The 22,848-nt window shown below is 35.1% G+C and overlaps 1 protein-coding gene across 1 annotated transcript in view; it reads right to left on the reverse strand.

The window, feature by feature from the left end:
- Positions 1-372: 372 nt before the first annotated feature.
- LOC123523095 (chondroitin sulfate proteoglycan 4-like) overlaps positions 373-22,848 on the reverse strand; it is a 51,398-nt gene continuing 28,922 nt past the window's right edge. Inside the window, exons 3-4 of the mRNA XM_045300723.2 lie at positions 17,475-21,846; positions 373-15,985 (exon numbers count right to left, since the gene is read on the reverse strand). Of these exons, the coding sequence (XP_045156658.2) occupies positions 13,347-15,985; positions 17,475-21,846 (7,011 nt within the window). The 3' untranslated portion in view covers positions 373-13,346. The remainder of the gene's footprint in view (positions 15,986-17,474; positions 21,847-22,848) is intronic.

A 22,848-nucleotide genomic window follows, 5' to 3' on the forward strand; every position in this document is an offset into this window, starting at 1 on the left:
TATAGGCAGCTTACAGGTATAACAGTTACGGTTATACTGAGTTATCTCCCCTCAAATGAAATTTTAGACTGGTCTCCAAACTCAGAAGTGTTGGACATATAGAATATGATTTAAAGGATGTATGGCTGAATTCATTAGATGAGAACCATTATCCCTCCGGAGTATTCTTATAGCTCTCTGAAACTTTTAGCCCACAGGATGATTGGTAAAAAGCTAAAGCTGTGGTTGCTGGCTCTATAGCTGCACCTTTTCTCCGCTTTTTTTGAAGAGAATACTTGTAGGCAGGTTTGTCTTCCTGTTAGGTGTGGAGGGAGATCTGTAGGACAACAGATATAAGAAAGAGATGGGCCAAAAGATAAAAATGCAATCCTGTCATGTTCATGTATATATTTATTTATCAATGCAAAAATGCATAAATAATGATAATAACAAATTACAATTATGAATAGTGACCAATATTACAAATAAAATTTTAGGCCCAAGACAAAAACGTTACCTCAGGCACAGTAAGATACTAGCTGTACAGAAAACAAATGCACTTTTCGGATATAGAGTGCTAGCACAGAATACAGTACACTTAACATCATTAAAAATGCAAGTTGTTTAGAAAAAAATGTACCCTACCGTAAGTTGTTTAGAAATGCTTTATTGCCTAACCATTTTACTGTTCATAATGGTACATAAAATTCTCGTTCAGAAATATGAACATTTCAAATTATCAAACAATGGATTTCATTTAATCTTTGATGGTAAATAATTTGGAATTATTTCTCTTTTACATGCCATCAATTTTCAATTTTATATAAACTTTGCATTTTTCCATGCTGTTAAGTATATATTCATTAATACTTAAAGCCGTAAGAGCAACTCACAGCACCTGTCTCAGGTCCCCCTTGATCCAATCTTTCCCAAAACAAAACAACTACGACAATACTGTATTTTCAGATAAATGTACATGACAAAATATTTCATCAAAATTAGAAACAAGTTTTAATCTTGAGAGTTCCCTTAGAAATAATTAAAATAGAATTTTCATGAAGAATAATTCTAGCGAAAAGTAAAAACTGCTAAATTAGCATTTATGATTTTACTGTATATAATTAAGCTAATACAACAGTCTCGTCACCAAGGGCTAAAAACATCAAAGAGTCACATTACACAGTTTGACTTCTTTTCAACAGGCACATTAAAATAACAACAAGCTTACATGAAGCAATTATTTGTTTCAGGTTGTGGACCAATATTGACAATCAGCAAAAACTTTGTATGCAATTTCTGCTTACTTTGTATTTTAAGCATTGAGCTATATTTAACTTTGAAGAATGTTGGCTCACCTAACCAGAATTTGTAATCGAATGGAATGTGTCGAGTGTCATTAGGGGTCCACTACCTTCAATTGTGGTCAAAAATCTTAAAGCCCATCAGTAAAGCTCGGAAGGCAAAGCATGCATCTATAAAATGAGCAGTTGCTAGTTTGCTCTCAAGGATGAGTAGAATTCCTCTGTAGTGTTAGACAAGAAATAATTTGTCTTCCACTTATAGTGATTAATGTGGGGGAAGTTGTCTTTCACTTGCCGAGGATAACTTGGTAATGTCACAGAGTCTAAGAACACCATTTGCATTAACTGACACCCATAATAAGAAATACAGTCAGTTCCACTTATTTGCATATCAGTCATTTTAATATTTTGGATATTTGCATGCAAGTAATAAGAGCTGTCACTATCAGTGACAAATGACACCCCCTCCCCCCACAAGCATTTATGCCATGTAATTTTAAAATCCCTTCATCAATGGCAGAGTTATGGACCAGACCAGAAACAGACCATGTTAAACTTTAACCACTAAGTGTGACCTTGACCTTAGAGCTAGGGGTCTGGATCTTGCGCAATACACATCTCATTATGGGGAACATTTAGGCCAAGTAATTTCAAAATCACTTGATGAATGGCAGTTATGAACCAGACCTAAAACAGACCCTGTTAACTTTTGACTTCTAAGTCTGACCTTGACTTTGGAGTTAGGGGTCTGGGTCTTGCGCATGACTTATCAACTCATTATGGTAAATATTTATGCAAAGTTATTTTAAAATCCCTTCATGGATGACAGAATTATGGACCGGACACGAAAAACAGACCCTGTTAACCTTTGACGTTTAAGTTTGACCTTGACCTCGGAGCTAGGGGTCTGAGTCTTGCGCATGACACATCATCTCATTATGATGAAGATTTATGCCAAGTTATTTCAAAATCCCTTATGGATGGCAGAGTTATGGACCAGACACAAAACACACCCTGTTTTAACCATTGACCTATAAGTGTGACTTTGACCTTGGAGCTAGGGGTCTTGCGCATGACATGTCGTCTCATTATGGTGAACATTTATGCCAAGTTATTTCAAAATCTCTTTATGGATGACAGAGTTACAGCCCGGACAAGAATTTACACGGATGCACACACGGACGGACAGTGCGATTTTAATATGCCCACCTTCAGGGGCATAAAAACACTGAATGATCCCAAAATAATTAATTTTAAAGTTTCTGGTTATTTCCAAAAGGTTTTCATTGGACCTAAGACCTGTTTCACTTAGTTGCATAAACAATCTGCTGACTACCACATTCTTTCACTGCTGAGTGTAATAAACAGGTTTAAAGACACTGAAACGCAGCCGAAAAATCGTGTTTTAGCCCATACCAAACAAAACAGAAAAGAAGACGCCAGTTTCCCTATTTTGTGCTGAGTGCTAAGCAGTCCAGTCACTGGTTATATTTTCTATGTCTTTGGTATGATGTAGCCAGGGACCTCACACACTCAGAGGCGGCACTATAGGCTAACAAGGCTGTACTGAGAAGTAATCATACTATATATATAATGTTAATCAAATTATGGATATCAATAGAAGGGTTACAAGAAAATATTTTCCTTACGCAATATGTTACAGTTAAAATATCAGCTGCACTTTTGAAAAGCCTTTAACGAGATTCACGTTTAAGCTACATAGACAATATTCTGCCATGGCAACTAAGCTCTGATTAAATAAATCTCATTATAGAGTTAAGAATTTGTTAGAAAATTTTCTGGGGAATTTTGCGTGAATTTTCTATGTAAAATGTTAAATAAATCTAATAACAAATCGTAACACAAAACCTTAATCACATTTTACACCTCCAAATATGATTACAACAGAAATAGTTTATCTTTGTTATTGTCTTTGATTATATTAAAAGTAACATGTTCAAATTCCCTTTGTTAAATAAAAAACAACAACAAAGTCATAAAATCGGTTTTCTTGTTTTTGCAAAATATTCTTGTAAAATAAATGAAATGAGCAAAGTGGGATAAAATATGTTATTTTGATGAAATCTGGTGACATGCTCTTTAAACAAAAGTGATCTTTAGTTACTTTAACTCATGGCAGAAAATGACTCGACAGCAACAATACCAGGTTAAAATGACTTGAGTACATTTTGATTTTGCAAGACCAAGTACTATTACAGTATTACGTAAAAGATGGAACTGACTTCAAATCATAATAAAAGAAAATAAAAAAGGACATTATTAAAGTAATAATAAGATTGTCTACATTGAATAAATATCCCCTGCAATTTTCATACACTTTAAGAGAAATAACTTCATTCTGTTGGCATAATATTTTGTGTTTTTGGCAAAAACAGCTATTTAGCGGAGACAGAATTTTTGCATTTCATGTTAAAAACATGCAGGGTATATGGCAATTTCAGTAGTTCAATGGGACTTAATTTTGTTGATTGGCCCAACCACAATGTCTACAAAAATAGTCCCTCATGAATATAACTGAATTTACAGTATCTTCTGCTGGACAGCAGTTCTGTAAAATCATTAATAATGGGGGGTGGGGGACTCATTTTTGTGGTGTTTTTTTTTATACTTCAAATGAAATTAAACAAATTCTGATTAATATTCCTCTCACAAACTCACTTTTCCACGAAACAACCCTTTTGATCAAAATCACGAAATTTTATGCCAACCAAATTCAACTTTTTCGAAGTATTTATCTCAACCCTTTGTCTAAATATATATTTTAACATTATGACTAAGTTTGGTATACATTTCGACATTTGTATTTTGGTTCAAATAAATTAGAGAAGATAAGGGAGAGGTAGAAAAATGATCTTCAATGCCTACATCAAGTAACAGAAAGTCTAAATAAGTCCATATATACAATATAATTACATATAGGAATGATAGATGTCCATAGGACTCTTATGACAGTATATACAATGTTACTTAAATCATACATAATATAGCAAAACACAGAGAAAAATAAATTTGTACAGTCAAACAATACAGAAAAGTTAATTATAAACAAGAAAGTCTGCAAATAAAATAAGCTTTTCCTTCCCTTTTAAGTGTTTTTTGTTTTCTTAATGACTAGAAATTGTAAATATTTATGCAGATTATACAAGTCTTTGAGTAGACACTACATTATGGCAGAAGTTTCCGCTCAGATCAATTATTTTCAAGTACTGCAGAATTACTTCAATTACAGAACACTTGAAAAGATATTCCTAGGTGCAAAAGCTCAAGTCATTTCTCTTAATGAAGTTGTATTCATTCAGAAAACTTTATTGGCAAATTAAAACAATACAATAAACAGAATTTGGCAGCAAATTGATTTTTAATTTCAAGTAGCTGAATTGTTTGCAGGTTTTCATTCAATTTCAAACTGAAAAGATAGAATGTAAATTGTTCAATGAATTTTCTTTGGGATGAATGAAAACTAAAATGAAAAGCAATAAATTTATTACGATGCATAAAATTCATTTGAATATACTGTAAAATCGTTAATATTCATTGGGGATTAATTTTTGTGGATTTAATGGTTGTGAAGGTTTGTGAAATAAAATCGCAGTAAATAAAATTCCTGTTGAATTTTTTTCTTGAAAAAGATAAAATCCACAATGTCATATCCCTATGAAAAAGCCACTTACTGAAAAAAAAAAAAAATAAAAAAAATACAAACTTCCTACCCATGAAATTAAATGATTTCACACTAGATGAAATTAGAAGAAGATACTGAAATTAATTTAACATGTAATACAATCTTCATGCATGTTGATCCTTTTCATAGTCACTTTCAACTACATTAAACCACTTAAGTTGCATAGCAATAAGACATTAATGTTTACTTAAGAAAGAGACAGAAGTGCGGATTTCAGTACAAAACTATCAAGGGACAAAAAGTTCAACATTTTACAAGGATGTGTGTGTATCTTTGTTGTTTTTATAGGTTCAAGCATTTACCCATAGAAAAAACTCCTCTAGGAGTACTCCCAATAGACACCTATAGCTGTTACTAGATTTTTTTCTTCTCAGTAATGCAAGATGTAAAATACCCTACAATGGACCTCAATTTAACGTCACATCCAAAAGACGATTTCTGTTGCATGAGTAGAGATTCCCTATCACAACCCTGGTTTTGTTGTCTGTCGACTACCCAGTTACATTCTTCCTTTATCTGGAAACAGCAAAACTGCTGTCTCGAAATACAGTCAGAAATTTTGTGCGGCCAAAAAAATCTCTTCTACAAGGGTTTGATCCAAAAGTAATGTCACTGGAGCCATAAAAATGTGTATAAAAAAAAATTCTTCCCAAGTACCTGAATCTTTGTGCAATAGTTTTGGAAAATATCATAAAAATAGATGCTTATATATCAAGAAATCGACATGCACAGAAGGTATGGTAACGAAGATCGCCACACGTCACTGCCGACGTCAGAAATTGATATGATTCTCAAAGAGCAGTATCAAGCCTTACCACTCCGTAACGAGCTTAAACCAGCAAGGATGTCACTAAAGATTTCACAATCGACTACTAAAAGATGCAACTACACATCATTATATAATTTCATATGAGTAGGTAAGTTGTTTTGATGTCAACTGGTGTATTCTTTTTGTTGTTTTTACTGTTTATGAAAGAAAAGCTATTTTTGCGTGCGGCGAAATGTTATCAAGGGTGGACTTTGAAGTTCTATATATTCGAAATGAAACAACCCAGGAATATAATATTTTATTCATGTAATCATAACTGAAATAGTTTAATTTATATTATAATACAACAATGTATAAGGCGCAATGGACGAAGTGACGTTACTTCTGGATCAACCCTCGTACTTAAGTTTGTTTCTAAGTATGGGCCAGCACTACACATTTTTAGATATTTACAAGTTTTGGGGGAAAAGTTTGGGTCGATGACAGAAAGGGATTATCCTATTAGATAGCTACTTACATCAATCTTCAATCTTGAATACAGAATATAAGTGTATTCTTTTTTGTCGACCGAAATAACATACATAAACAGGTTAAATTGCCCCAAAAAATGATATCCGTAACATTAAAACTGTTCCTTATTAATGCAAGAACTTTACACATGCATCATAAATAAGAAATCTTTAATGAATAAATTCTCTTTTATCTGTCAACTTTTAAATTCAAATTTAAAACATTAAATCCTGTCCAGTTACCGTATTTACTTGCCTGTAAGACCAAGTGTCTTCTAATGCGTTACTTCATCTAATAAGTGAGTCAATATCATGACAGAAAGTGTTTATAAAAGAGTGCAAAATACTGACTGGAGATTTTGAAGTAATTCATAGAAGGATCATCTTCTAGGCAAATAAATACGGTAGATAAAACCTTTTATTTTAAGTATTCTATCAACACTTCAAAAAGTGCTTACAATTTTAATCCTACAATAAACCCTTGGATACTTTCACAATGCACTAAAATTTATAAAAGAGTGCAAAATACTGCAGATTTTGAAGTAATTTATAGAAGGATCATCTTACAGGCGAATAAATATGGTAGATAAAACCTTTTATTTCAAGTATTCTTTCAACACTTTAGAAATTGCTTACAATTTTAATCATACAATAAACACTTGGATACCTCCACAATGCACTAAAAATTTATTTCAGTAAAATGTATTCTACCATTCTGCTGTCTTGCAATAAAAGTCAACAATAGGAAGAGTGTAATATATCTTAAAGCAGAATTATTCACATCCCATAAAACTGCAGCAATTTAAGACAAAATACATCAATCTGCCAATCCCCAACTAAAGTATGACATTTTAACTTCTGAAGGGTCAGTGCTAAACATGTTAAAGATATTGACTTAAAGATCTTCCACACAAAAAATCAATGTCTTAAAATACACCAGAACAAAGTTCATGCCAAAAATATCATGAGCCTCTGATTTATGTAAATAAATGTAAAGAAATAGCAGATTTATGTAAATACAGCTTTAAATCACACCAATTTAACAAACACATTCATGAGAAAATCAAGAAGTTTTTTTCCATTTGCATTGAAAAAAAGTAAACTATTTAAATTGCGGAAGATTCATTTACTATAAAATGCCTGAATAAAAAACCCATTTCAAAAGAACACATTTCTTTACTTACTTTGAAGTAACTAAGAATGGAGGGCTTCTGCTGAGTGTTTGTCTTTATTTTTTATTCCCCTACTTCAATAATATAGTAACAATAAGAAAAGTTCATAACCTTTAAATGTATCAATAATTACTGCAAAATATCTATCTAAAACAAGAGGACCATGATGGTCCTGAATCGCTCACCTCTTCCCACATGATCCAGTTTTGAGTAAGACGTCGTTTTTTCTAATATTTGACATACTGACCTAGTTTTTGAGCTCATGTGACCCAGTTTTGAACTTGACCTAGATATTATAAAGATAAAAATTCTGACCAATTTTCATGAAGATCCATTGAAAAATATGGTCTCTAGAGAGGTCACAACGTTTTTCTATTATTTGACCTATTGACCTAGTTGTTTAAGGCACGTGACCCAGTTTCAAACTTGACCTAGATATCATCAAGGTGAACATTCTGACCAATTTTCATTAAGATCCATTCAAGGGTATGGCCTCTAGAGAGGTCACAAGGTTTTTCTATTTCAAGACCTACTGACCTAGTTTTTGATCGCAGTTGACCCAGTTTCAAACTTGACTTAGATATCATCAAGATAAACATTCAGACCAACTTTCATACAGATCCCATGAAAAATATGGCCTTTAGAGAGGTCACAACGTTTTTTCATTATTTGACCTACTGACCTACTTTTTGAAGGCACGTGACCCACTTTCGAACTTGAGTTAGATATCATCAAGGTGAACATTCTGACCAATTTTTATGAATATCCATTCACAAGTATGGCCTCTAGAGAGGTCACAAGGTTTTTCTATTTTTAGACCTACTGACCTAGTTTTTGACCGCACATGACCCTGTTTCGAATTTGACCTAGATATCATCAAGATGAACATTCAGACCAACTTTCATGAAGATCCATTGAAAAATATGGCCTTTAGAGAGGTCACAAGGTTTTTCTATTATTTGACCTACTGACCTAGTTTTTGACGGCACATGACCCACTTTCAAATTTGACCTAGATATCAACAAGATGAACATTCAGACCAACTTTCATACAGATCCCATGGAAAATATGGCCTCTAGTTAGGTCACAAGGTTTCTCTATTATTTGACCTACTGACCTAGTTTTTGATGGCACGTGACCCACTTTCGAACTTGACTTAGATATCATCAAGGTGAACATTCTGACAAATTTTCATGAAGATTTCATGAAATATATGCCCTCTAGAGAGGTCACAAGGTTTTTCTATTTTTAGACCTACTGACCTAGTTTTTGACCGCACGTGACCCAGTTTCGAACTTGACCTAGATATCATCAAGATGACCATTCAGACCAACTTTCACACAGATCCCATGAAAAATATGGCCTTTAGAGAGGTCACAAGGTTTTTCTATTATTTGACCTACTGACCTAGTTTTTGATGGCACGTGACCCAGTTTCGAACTTGACCTAGATATCATCAAGGTGAATGTTCTGACCAATTTTCATGAAGATCTTGTGAAATATATGGCCTCTAGTAAGGTCACAAGGTTTTTCTATTTTTAGACCTACTGACCTAGTTTTTGATGGCACGTGACCCAGTTTCGAACTTGACCTAGAAATCATCAAGATGAACATTCAGACCAACTTTCATACAGATCCCATGAAAAATATGGCCTTTAGAGAGGTCACAAGGTTTTTCTATTATTTGACCTACTGACCTAGTTTTTGAAGGCACGTGACCCAGTTTCGAATTTGACCTAGATATCATCAAGGTGAACGTTCTGACCAACTTTCATGAAGATCTTGTGAAATATATGGCCTCTAGAGAGGTCACAAGGTTTTTCTATTTTTAGACCTACTGACCTAGTTTTTGACCGCACGTGACCCAGTTTCGAACTTGACCTAGATATCATCAAGATGAACATTCTGACCAATTTTCATGAAGATCCATTGAAAATTATGGCCTCTAGAGAGGTCACAAGGTTTTTTCTATTTTTAGACCTACTGACCTAGTTTTTGACGGCACGTGACCCAGTTTCGAACTTGACCTAGATATCATCAAGATGAACATTCTGACCAACTTTCATAAAGATCCCATGAAAAATGTGACCTCTAGAGTGGTCACAAGCAAAAGTTTACGGACGGACGGACGGACGCACGGACGACGGACACCGCGCGATCACAAAAGCTCACCTTGTCACTTTGTGACAGGTGAGCTAAAAATGCCGTCAAATCGTTTAAATTTTTCACAATGTCAGTTTCTTTTCTAAGGTTTCAACAGAAAGTGAACTAACCATGAGCAAATTTACATCTACGAACTATAGTATCATAAAAATTTTGATGGAATAGAAATAAAAGTGACTTGTTCAAACTTTTCAGGCAATTTTTTTTTCTCTCAGAAATTAATAAAATGTGGATGCTAAGAAAGTGACCGAAGGTACAAACTTACTTTATTATGTCATAATCTTATAGTTTCAAGTACACACAAATGGTGCTGTTTTTAATTTTTGTTAAAATTGGTGACTTGTACTGTTATTATTTCAGGTTCAGGTGCTATGGTACTTCTGATGTTATTTTCAAAATAACTCTCATAATGTCTCAGGCACATGTATATTCTACTGTTTATATTTTCTATTAGTTTTTCAGGTAAGGGACTTGTTATATCATCTGTTATTATTTCATTAATTAAAATTCTATTTTCAGGTGCATGTTTTACATTTTGTCCATTCTGTTTCAGGTGATGACATCTACTGTTTTTATTTCAGAAATTTTGTTGTTTGTTCAGGCTCTGCCTTGCCCTATTTCTATTTCAGTACTTTTGTAATTGGTGCATGTGCAGATAAATTCTATTGTTATCATTTCATTAATTTTGTTACGATTTCACTGACTTTATTATTAACCACTTACTTTTATTATTTCATGTGCTCACTGACCTAACTTTCTGTCACAATTCATATAAAAACAAGAGGACCATGATGGTCCTGAATCGCTCACCTCTTCCCACATGACCCAGTTTTGAGTATGACGTCGTTTTTTCTATTATTTGACATAGTGACCTAGTTTTTGAGCTCATGTGACCCAGTTTTGAACTTGACCTAGATATTATCCAGATAAAAATTCTGACCAATTTTCAAGAAGATCCATTGAAAAATATGGTCTCTAGAGAGGTCACAAGGTTTTTCTATTATTTGACCTATAATTGACCTAGTTTTCGAAGGTACGTGACCCTGTTTTGAATTTTACCTAGATATCATCAAGGTGAACATTCTCACTAATTTTCATGAAGATCTCATGAAAAATATGGCCTCTAGAGAGGTCACAAGGTTTTTCTATTTTTATACCTACTGGCCTAGTTTTTGATCGCATGTGACCCAGTTTCGAAACTGACCTAGACATCATCAAGGTGAACATTCAGATCAATTTTCATGAAGATCCATTGAAAAATATGGCCTCTAGAGAGGTCAAAAGATTTTAATAATTTTAGACCATCTGACCTAGTTTTTGACCGCAGCTGACCCAGTTTCAAACTTGACCTAGATATCATCAAGATGAACATTCAGACCAACTTTCATACAGATCCCATGAAAAGTATGGCCTCTAGAGAGGTCACAAGGTTTTTTTATTATTTGACCTACTGGACTAGTTTTTTAAGGCATGTGACCCAGTTTCAAACTTGACCTAGATATCATCAAGTTGAACATTCTGACCAATTTTTATGAAGATCCATTCACAAGTATGGCCTCTAGAGAGGTCACAAGGTTTTTCTATTTTTAGACCTACTGACCTAGTTTTTGACCGCACATGACCCTGTTTCGAACTTGACCTAGATATCATCAAGATGAACATTCAGACCAACTTTCATACAGATCCCATGAAAAATATGGCCTTAAGAGAGGTCACAAGGTTTTTTCTATTATTTGACCTACTGACCTAGTTTTTGATGGCACGTGACCCACTTTCAAAACTGACCTAGATATCATCAAGATGAACATTCAAACCAACTTTCATACAGATCCCATGAAAAATATGGCCTATAGAGAGGTCACAAGGTTTTTCTATTATTTGACCTACTGACCTAGTTTTTCAAGGCACGTGACCCAGTTTCGAACTTGACCTAGATATCATCAAGGTGAACATTCTGACCAATTTTCATGAAGATCTCATGAAATATATGGCCCCTAGAGAGGTCACAAGGTTTTTCTATTTTTAGACCTACTGACCTAGTTTTTGACCGCACGTGACCCAGTTTCGAACTTGACCTAGATATCATCAAGATGAACATTCAGACCAACTTTCATACAGATCCCATGAAAAATGTGGCCTTTAGAGAGGTCACAAGGTTTTTCTATTATTTGACCTACTGACCTAGTTTTTCAAGGCACATGACCCGGTTTCAAACTTGACCTAGATATCATCAAGGTGAACGTTCTGACCAATTTTCATGAAGATCTTGTGAAATATATGGCCTCTAGAGAGGTCACAAGGTTTTTCTATTTTTAGACCTACTGACCTAGTTTTTGAGGGCATGTGACCCAGTTGCGAACTTGACCTAGATATCATCAAGGTGAACATTCTGACCAATTTTCATGAAGATCTTGTGAAATATATGGCCTCTAGAGGGGTCACAAGGTTTTTCTATTTTTAGACCTACTGACCTAGTTTTTGAAGGCACGTGACCCAGTTTCGAACTTGACCTAGATATCATCAAGATGAACATTCTGACCAACTTTCATAAAGATCCCATGAAAAATGTGACCTCTAGAGTGGTCACAAGCAAAAGTTTACGGACGCACGGACGGACGACGGACGACGGACACCGCACGGTCACAAAAGCTCACCTTGTCACTTTGTGACAGGTGAGCTTAAAATGTACATAAAGTATATCCGGCATAACATAAGACATTAAAATAAAAGCTCATATAAAATGCACAGCGTAAGTAATATTATAAAATGAGTATTTTTCTGGCCACAACTTTAACATCAGTTTAAAGTCAGAAAATGCTGACTGACAGTTAAATAAATCACTAACATTATTTAAGTTCCTATAAAAACAATAAATTCTTCACTTGTAAAAGAAATCTTAAACAGAAAATATTTGTGCTATGTTTAAAACAAGCTTCTGAATCATTACTGAAACTCTTTAACACAATGTTCTTAAGGTGGCATAAAACACCTTATGAAATTTTATCACCTTAATTAAACATTTGTGACTGTTTAGATATACAGTCAAACTTTGTTTGCTCAGACTCAAGATAATTTGTGCACAGACACAAAAATACACAAACCACTGAAGAATTCCGTGAATAAAATTTCAGAAAGTGTCATATGCCACCTTAATTAATATATATACATTAACTGGAAACTGTATCACTAACATTATATCTTAAAATTTATGAAATATGTTCATTCTTTCAATACTGTGTTCAAGCAGCAAAAAATAAGATGAACAAAAAAAAAAAGTACTGCTTTAACATTCACTAACAATTAAATGTAACATTGCTTAAGGCATCACTAACATTGAAGGTATATCTGCTAAACACTTTCCATTGTATGGCATCTTCAACATCACCTAACCAGATCCAAAAAGACAGCTAAAATACTTCTCACACAGTAGCGTTAAAATCATGAAAAGGTTAAGAAAGTATGGTCAAAAATGATGATTTATTAGTACAAAATGAAACCCTTTAAATCAGATGTATGTTAAAATCTTTTAAATGTTTTGGATACTATATCCTGGAAAGTCATGGCCCAAACCCATCAGTTTCCAAGTCTTAAAATCAAAACTTAAACCTTATATTTGCAAAAATACATACTGCCATAAGTTCTTTTAAAATGCATTTCCAGCATTTTGAAGTTTAAATCTATATTTCAGACTTAAATCCTTGATAGATACGAGCCCTGAAAACTTTATTTTTATACTTAATATCACTATTATTATACCCAGTACTGGCTTTTACGTAAAACTGGTGGGCTTGTAGAGCTGCAATGTTGTAAAAGTTCCGGATCATTTGTGATCCATTCTATCATATCACCCATACTACTTATTGACTGTCGACCTTCCTCGTCTATGCCGCCCACTGCTCCCTCCACTTCATTGTCTATTAGCGGAGTAACTTTACACGTCGGAACAGTGCTACTAATCTCAGTTCGTGTTATATCTGGTGAACGCGGAATACTCAAGTCATGTGACATTTCACGTAATGGGTCATGTGAAAGCATCGGGGTTATGACGTCTGCCTCCTCAGAAGCAGCATGGCTTACACCGGGAATGTTATGCGTATTTTCATATTCAACTACAGAGTGACTATCGTCCGATACTCCACTGTCTTGTTCTTGTGGTTTTATCTGAATATGTGGCTGTTCTATTTGATACGGACCACTGATATGAGGCCGTAACCTTGGAGATTTTTTAGTTGATGGAGCATAGTCTCTTTTTCTCCGCCCTCTCCATACTAAATAAACAATAATTAGAGTGATGATAATGATTAACAATAATGGAATGGACACTGCTAAAATGATAACATGATTTTGTTTTAATCGACTAGGCTCAACAGATCCTTCATTAATGGGAGAGTCAACTCCCTTTTGAGAATCAATAGACTGTGTCACTGGTTTTGCAGTGACTTGTTCATTTTTGGAAGTTTCTGACACAGGTATTACTGGAGTGTTTCCAGAAGGTTCAAGGTCAATGTAAAACACACCTTCTGCTGGTTGAACATTAAATGCAGTCAGTGTGTATGTAAAATTGTCCTGCCTAGTGTCATGCACGCTATTAATATCACTCTCATAGTAAACTTTCATGTAAACAACATCTTCATGACTAAACTCGTTTACAGCGTTAAATCCAGAAGTATCTCTGAATTTTTCATGGTAAATTTGTCGTTTTGAAAATGTCTTTTTCTTCAAAATTTTACCAAAGTAAGGTCCATTCTTTATACTATATTTAGGATTATCACCAGTTCTCTCCGCAAGTTTTGCCGCATCCAAATTCAGTGACGTCAAGGCAACCTTCTCACTTCGCGAGGACAACAAAGGTCCTGTAACAACTAAAGGTTTCACTTTTATGTGAATTTTTCCAATATATTTATGCAAGTCCAATCCTAGAGTACCCGAGCGATACTGATACGTTATCTTAGATAGAGAAATGTAGTCGGAACTCGCTGTTAAATCCATTTGCTTGTACACAACTCTATTGTCATTAATATCTTTCTGACTAAAGTAATCCACATTTTTACTATTCACATATATTTTTCCATAATATGGCTGACCATGAAGTACATAATACACATTTTCAATTAATCCATTTGTGGTGATATTTAAATTTTCTTGTGTAATATAAACTGTTGAGTCGGACTGTAAGATTTCAACTGTTTCATTTCTTGTTATATTTACAAATAATTTTGTGACAACAATTTCAAATGATTTATAAAATCGCTTATGTGAGCCATCGGACACGCTGAACTGAAAAGCTCCGGAATCTTTGTAATACTTGTGTTTAAATACAACACGATTATTATTTATATCCTGTTGAGTAAAATTTTCAATTTGTTTATTTTCGTCTTCTATAAAAGCTACATGCCCATTGTCAGCTTCTCGTATAATTTCGTACATGATATAAGCTGGTGCTGTGTCCTTATCAACAGTATTGAGAACAGACTGGTTTATAACTGCTGTAAAACCTTGTATAATCTGTAGACTGGGATTAGTTGTTACCAGTCTAAATGGTTCATCATTGACAGGCTGTACAGTAACATTGAGAACCAGTCCAAAAGTATTTTCGTCATCATACCCCCCTTGTACATTCTTATCTTGAATTCTTAAATGCAGTGTCAGATTAAAAGAGTCAAAAACAGTGTCTGAGTCATCATGTTTATAAATCAATTCATGTGCATTAACACTTCTTTGGCTGAACTGAACCCCATTCTCTAGCTCTGAGCCACGATATAACAACTTTCCATGTAGAGGAGCATCTTTCAAGCTGAATTTTAATCTCACACGTTTGTCAAGTCTCTCGAGATTTCGTACAAATTCTGTGACATCTAAATTATTTTTAGCAACAATCATTTCCCCGCCTTCATCGACCCGGATTGGTGACGTCCTTATCAGTTGATTCTTGTTTTCTGCATTTAGATTCCCATATGATACCATGATTTTGAATATTTCTGATGCCAGTGGCTCTGCATATAAAGTATTTACTTTAAATTCAAAGCTGTCATTTTGTATCCAGCCATTCAGTCTGTCAGAGTGCTTGTAGAATATTTGTGAATTATTTATCTCCCCTTGATTAAATGAATTCACTTCCATTGCTCTTCCATCTACCATAGTAACCACAGATCCATGCCTAGGCCTGGATGTTAGAGTGTATATGATTGGCTTAGTCTGCTGCACATCATTGGTCGATGTGAATAAATGCTTCATTGTGATTGGCTGAACTGTGTTTGGATATGCATTCAGCAGGGTGTTAGTTTGGAGTTCAAGGACTAACTGTCTAGCTTCCACATGAAACACACTCAAAGGACTTTTATTGTGGCCGCCATCACTCACTTGAAAGGAAAACTCACCAGTGTTGCCACCTGAAAAAGATTTTCAAAAATATTTCTTTTTCAAAATAAACTGAAAAACATTACAAATACCAAAATATCACCAAATTCTTTAAAAGTACGGAAATCCTTAATTTTTGTTTTACATGAACAGATAAGATCATTTGTCATCCTAAGATTCAGCAACTATTCAGGGACATCCCTGAAAAACATAATGCCACCTTCTGTTAGAGCCAAATAATTGTACATGTATATGAAATGTCAATATGTGACAATTTGAGTAAAGTTTAGTCTCAAATTTTAGTCTTCAGAGCTTTTTTCAGAATCTGTCTCACTAGGGAAAACAAGGAGCTGTGTTCAATAAACGCTTGATGCCCCCGGTGGCTCGCAACCTAAGTCCAAAACGAGGTAAAGTTCAAAGTCAAGGTCAAACTGAGGTCAGGTGATGTCTGAAGATGAAGAATAGTCAAAGGTTACATCTGCATTAGTATCAAGTCATTCTAGTTAGGGGTATTGATGCTAGACGAAACGGTCCCATTTGGTTAACCTCGTATGGACGGACGAACGGACAGGACAATCACTATATGCCTCCCGCATCAGTAGATGCCGGGGACATAAAAACAGGAAATATGGGAGTGGTGGTCTAGGGGTTAAAATGCTGGCTGCTAAACTTCAAGGTTATTCCCTAAAGCTTCACTGGGGTCATGAATGCACCTGTTTATATGACATCTGTACTGCATTTTTCAGGCAGTAAATTAGTAAGTGATTCAAAGAAGATTAGGGCTTTTATCATATCAAGCTTAAAATTAGTATGAACTAAGTAAATGGTCCTGTTTTGTTGAGCTTAAAGTTACATCAACACAATTTTGAGCATGAAGACCGAGATACCTCTCTGGAGAATTTTTAGGCAAAGGTAGGTTTCGAGGTGGAACCAACGAGCTTCCCACAGCATACCAGAAAGCTTACTTATATGAAAGTCAGTATGTGTGTGTTCTGGTTTAATGTCTTTTTCAACAATTTTTCAGTCATATAAACGACAGTGTCTACTTGTAGCAGTGAGCACAATGCCCAACTCTATAGTGCTGCCTCACTGGAATATCACGTCATAGACACATGACATAATACCCCACCCAGTCACATCATACTGACACCGAGCTGACCAGTCCTACACTATCCCCTTAATGCTGAGCGCCAAGCGAGGAAGCTACTAGTACCATTTTTTGTGTCTTTGGTTTGACGCGGCCAGGGATGAACCCACGACCTCCCGCACTCGAAGCAAAAGCTCTACCACTAGGCTACCGAGGCAGTATTGAAAGACAATAAGTTCGAACCCACAGTAGTAAGGGACAAAAGATTCAGTCAGAGATGTTGACCACTACCGGTTGTTGATTACTACCACAGAAGCCCTTAAATTACCGATTTTTTTTTTCAGTTACAGGGAAAAATCAAACCTATGATGCAATACATAATTATCAAACTACATTTCTCAAATTTTCTCAATCGAAACACATGTATCACTTACCTTCATGAACAAAGACAATCTGACCATCATCAATCCAGGACTGTCTGAAGCTACCTATTGCCTTGAATGTGTTGTTAAGGTGGGAGATATGACCATTGGTTGGTGCAGAAATAACATAAATCAAATCTTTAGCAGGGGTGTCAGGATCACGTGCACACAGACTGTCAGGGGTGATCTGGGTCATTGAACTCTTCCATACTGTCAGTCCTTTGTTCTTCACTATAACTGGAGCCTCATCATTGATTCCTTCGATTGTGACAAACATTGTCTTCACCTCGCTCTCCTTCGAGCCATCACCCAAAGTAGCGCTCAGAGACACTGCGTCTGATTTACTTTCGCTATCATCATGTATATAATAAACGTTCCTTTGATTTATATCTTCAGATGTAAAAACATCTATTTCTTCTCCACGACCATTAGCAATTTTTCCATGTTTTGGAGGCTCATGTATTGTGAACTCTACAACTGGCTGATCAGAAAATTTGTCCTCTACAGTCAGTAAATCTGAGGTCAATTCTTTCTTTCCGCCTTCAATTACAGTAAAGTTCTTGACTTCAAAGGGTAAAGTATATGGTTCAATTTTTATCAGAAATTCAAGTCCTCGCAATGCTTCGTAACCGTTGGAAACCTCAAATATGAAATGATCAGTTGTAGCACTAGTGTTCTCTAGTTCATATTTCACCCGATGATTATTTATATCAAGCTGTGTGAAAGTCGTCTCTCCGTCCACAGTAAGAAGTGTACTGCCCCGAAACAAGCGACCTTGTTTTGGCATAACTAAAATTAGATATTCAATATTTTCTGGAGTGACATCCGGATGTTTAATCAACAGATGTTTTTCTTCTATGACATTCTTTTCTAAGATATTGAGAACCTCTAGCGCTCCATTATTAATGACCCGTGGTGGCAACTGTACTGATTCCAGCTCAATTTGAATAGAAAATCTTCCATGTGTTTCCGCTTTCCCTGTTATAACAGTGAACTTGAAACTGTCCTCAACATCTGAACCACCGTCATGTTTATAAAACAATTTACTTCCCTTCAAATTTTCAAGACTGAACTCATTCACTTTGCCACCGTCGATTTCTAAATGTCCGTGACTTGGTTCTCCTGTAAGAACAAATCTGATATACCTATCTTCAATGTTAATGTTTGTTTCTATACTAAGATTCGTGGATGATATGATAACTTTACTGTTACTTCTCACAACTACTCCAGCATTTTTTACAATTTCGACAAATGGATCACCAGCCTGGATTTCGAACAAACAAACTACATTAAACTGCCCATCGGTAACATAAATAGCTGCACGGTCATTTTCCGAACCTTCATGTCTAAACATTATTTCTTTGTTTATTATATCTTTTTGTTTGAACTGGTCGATACGAGTTTTAGTTTTGGCATGTATAATTTCTCCGTTTGGAATACCTCTACGAGAATACTGAAGTTCTTTGGTATCATAGTCAATATCGGGATCAGTATATGCCAAATCATCAATAGTTATTAGTTTTTCACTGTTTTTAACAACTTTAAACACTTTATCAACAAGTCTTTTCGGTGGGTTATCATTTCTCATTAACATTTTAATTTCAAAAGTACCAGTGAATTCTGGGATATTCTGAGTCAGACTGGTTCTCTGTATATCTGGTACAGCAGTAAATATGAAAGAGTCTTCAGCATGCTCAGAATCATCATGTTTGTAAACCAGTCTGAGATCTTTTATATCACTGCTTGTAAACTCCTTGATATCCTTCAAAATTACTGCTGATGATCTTGGATCAACTAACTGAAGAGTTCCATGCTGAGGTGGTGTTATAACAGCAAATTCAAAGTCCCGAAATTCATTCGTTTGAATGAATAAACAGTGTCTGTCTATAGCTTTCTGACCACCTTCAATGACCTCAGTTAAACCATTATTAGTAAATCGTACATCACTTTTCATTGGAATATATTCAATCCATAAGCGAACATTTTTTGGCGAAGTGCCAACTGTCTGCACCCTAAGATCGGTAAAGTCTGAAACTTTTTCAAAAGAGTTGCTTTTTAATTTGTAATATAAATTTCCTGTATTTATATCATACTGTGAAAATGTTTCCTCTCTTTTAAGTTGTTTTGCTTCTGCAAAATCTATATGTCCTCTGAGTCTAGAATCCATTTTAAAAAAGTCGCCATGAATCGGTGCCCTAATGATCGTAAATATTATCTTTGCATCATTCAAATGGGGATTATTTGTGACTGCCCTTAAATTGTCGGCTGATAACACTCTAAATGTTTTATGTAATAGTTGTAGTTCGTTATTTGCTTGGACTTCAATGTAAACTTGTTCAAACTGAATTCTGAAGAAGTAGTACGGTGTGGTGTAACTTTTTGCTTTCACAGTAAAACTGAACTGATCGGAAGACGAAGGTTCTGTAGTAAACGTATGTCTGTATCGAACATGTCCACTATCAATGTGCCGCTGTGCAAATGTGCTAACTTCCTTCCATTCTCCATTAGCATACTGCTGCCTCTCTAGAACACCATAACGTGGAGGACGTAAAATATCGTACCTTATTTCTAACTCCTGTGTCGGAACATTGCTGACAGTGGTCAAATTTGCACTCGATATGACAGCAAAAGATCCCTGGGGAAGAACCAAGCCCTTGTTTCTCTGGACAGTCAACTGGAGCTGAACTGTATGTATGGTAAGTTGGACCGGATCACTGGATGCCTTTCCATCCGTTAACTTCAAACTTACAAACGAATCTCCAGATCCCAGGTGAAGGAACCAGATTTGTCTATCATTTATCTCCGCTTGTGTAAATTCTGTAGCTGGTACCCCACTTTGTCCGGATCTTTCAAAATAGCCTTGTCTTGGGGCATCTGTTACTAAGTATGTCAGTTCATTAGCAGGACTATCCGGATCTGCAGCATAAAACATTTCATCTGTTATTTTAATTTTTGTATTTTCAATAATTTTCAAAACTCCTCCACTGGCTAAAACTATTTTTGGTGGATCATTGGTAGGCTTGATGTTTATCGGTAAAATGAATGCATATCTCTGCTGCAACCGTTCTGGTATACCATCTTCATCAGACCTACTACTGGTGAATATTTCCAGTCCCATAGAAACCTCGTCATATACATGCTCTGATCCGAGGTGAATATATCTCACTTTGTGACGTAACAAATCAAGATAAGTAAATACGTCATTGTTCCTTCGCTGGCCTAAGTCAACTTCTATTTCTCCATGTTTTGGCTTTTTAACAACATATATCATTATACCAGATTCACGAATTTTAAATTTTTTGAAGTCGTAAACAATTTCTATATTATCACTTGTAATTACAACCGACATTCCTTCATCAACAATCACCGGATTTACCGAAAGAAGCTGGAATTCATCACGACTTGAATCAGAATGAGGCGTCATTTCACCAATCGCGCAATCACCGGACACACAAATCTCTGCTTTATCACATTCAGCCCCAATTAACCTACTTGCATGTATATCATGTATATTATACACTCGTGAATTTATCACAATGTTTCTAATGCATCCAATCATTCCGCCTTTCAGCGAATTTTCTCCTTTAAGAGATTCGAGTCGCTCGTTAATTACTATGGCACGTCCAACATGATTAACTCCCCCTATAAAGATTAATCCTCCATAAATAGCACCGCTTTTATCACCAAATGCCTGCGATTTGTGAACACCATCCACTGACAGTTCTATCATATATGAAGTTACACTTAAATCCACTTGATGCCAATTATTGTCAATTAACATGTCGGAAATTACAGACATCGTCTCCTTCCCTTTACAAACTGTTAGTTGCAGTTTACCATTTACAAGTTCTAAAGCTATAAAACTTTTGTGCGTGGAATGTCGATTAAAACTGAATACTAACAATGCTGACGTTGACTCTGTTTGAAAAAGAAATGAAACTGTCCTATCATTTGTTGGATGTAAATGAGAGAAAGATATAAAAGATGTTTCCGATTTCAACGAAGTAGGACTGTCTCTTGGAGCATCGAATAGACTATCAATATCAAACGACACGTCTACTACATAATTTGGATCTCTTAGCTCCCTTGCTTTTGAAATCAGATCTATACCATTTAATTTTACTTTGCTGAAAGTTCCTCTGAAGTGTTTCAATTCTTCATCAAATTTATTATTTGTGAGAGGGTCTATTCCACCTAGAAATATGCCAGAATCGATATTTAGTTCTCTATGACTTCCTTGTATTCTCCGCCTAGTTGTTGTTGTTCCATCTATCACCATGGAGATGACATCATCTGATCTTGTGACCTTGACCTCATGCCATTCAAGGTCATCATATCTATGGCGGCCAAGGTCAAGGATGGTGTCTTCACTTCCATAATTAATCTGTAATAGAAATTTTGGACACTTGGTAAAAGCCAACTTATAGAAAACATTTTTCTTAATTTTAAAAATTCCTAGCAAAAGCTATGCAGTTTTAGCAAAATTTGTTCAAAGTCTGTTTTTGGCGACTCACAAAATTTTCTGGCTGCTGTGAGAGTGCCTCATCTATCCTTAGTAGCACTATAATTGAAAAGAACAGACCTAATAATTCAGCAATCGACCTTCAACAACAAGAAAGCTGTATGACTAATGGACATCCTTGCAAGAAAGACTCAAGACTATGAAGGCCTTCATGGGGCATAAGACTTAAAATCCCAAACCTTTTAAAGAGATAAAGTTTTAACTACCACAAAACTGAACGAGAAATTACCACACCATTTTTAATTTATCTGATGACTGATTTTTTCTTTTAAATCGTTAAAAGTACCATTTCTTTTAACAAAAACCCACATGCACTTTACATCCATTCTTTATAATATATATGGTACAATACAATTGGGCACTTTAAAAGCACTGCAGATAAAAATACAAAAGTCCCAATAAATCTCTAAATCTCATAAATATTTAAGAGAAAGAAAGCTGCAGACAGCAATCTTGATGTGGCAATATCTAAATCTAAACTTTCATGAAAATCAGGATTTTTCTCCGAAAAAAAAAAGAGCTTGATTGTTGAGGGCGAAATTTTATGTGCACTGTAATAAATAAGAATAAGGCAGTGTTTGATGTTAATACTGATATGATATGAAATATAAGCCTGGAAAACGTTCTCATCTTAATATTCACCCATAATGCAACACAATAAATCCTACCTACGGTTTTCATGGCTGAGGCAAAATCAAATATATCAGTTTCTCATTCTTTTTCCCCCAATTAAATATTTAAACACATTTTTTTTTATATAAGAGTTTGAAAAGTGGAGCGGGTGAGCAGGACAAAGGATAAGTCTATCAGGCATTCATACAAATGATTTTAGAATGGTAGATTAATAATAGAAATGTGAAACAT

Source organism: Mercenaria mercenaria, chromosome 8 (genome assembly GCF_021730395.1).
Source record: "Mercenaria mercenaria strain notata chromosome 8, MADL_Memer_1, whole genome shotgun sequence".
NCBI classification, from domain to species: domain Eukaryota; kingdom Metazoa; phylum Mollusca; class Bivalvia; order Venerida; family Veneridae; genus Mercenaria; species Mercenaria mercenaria.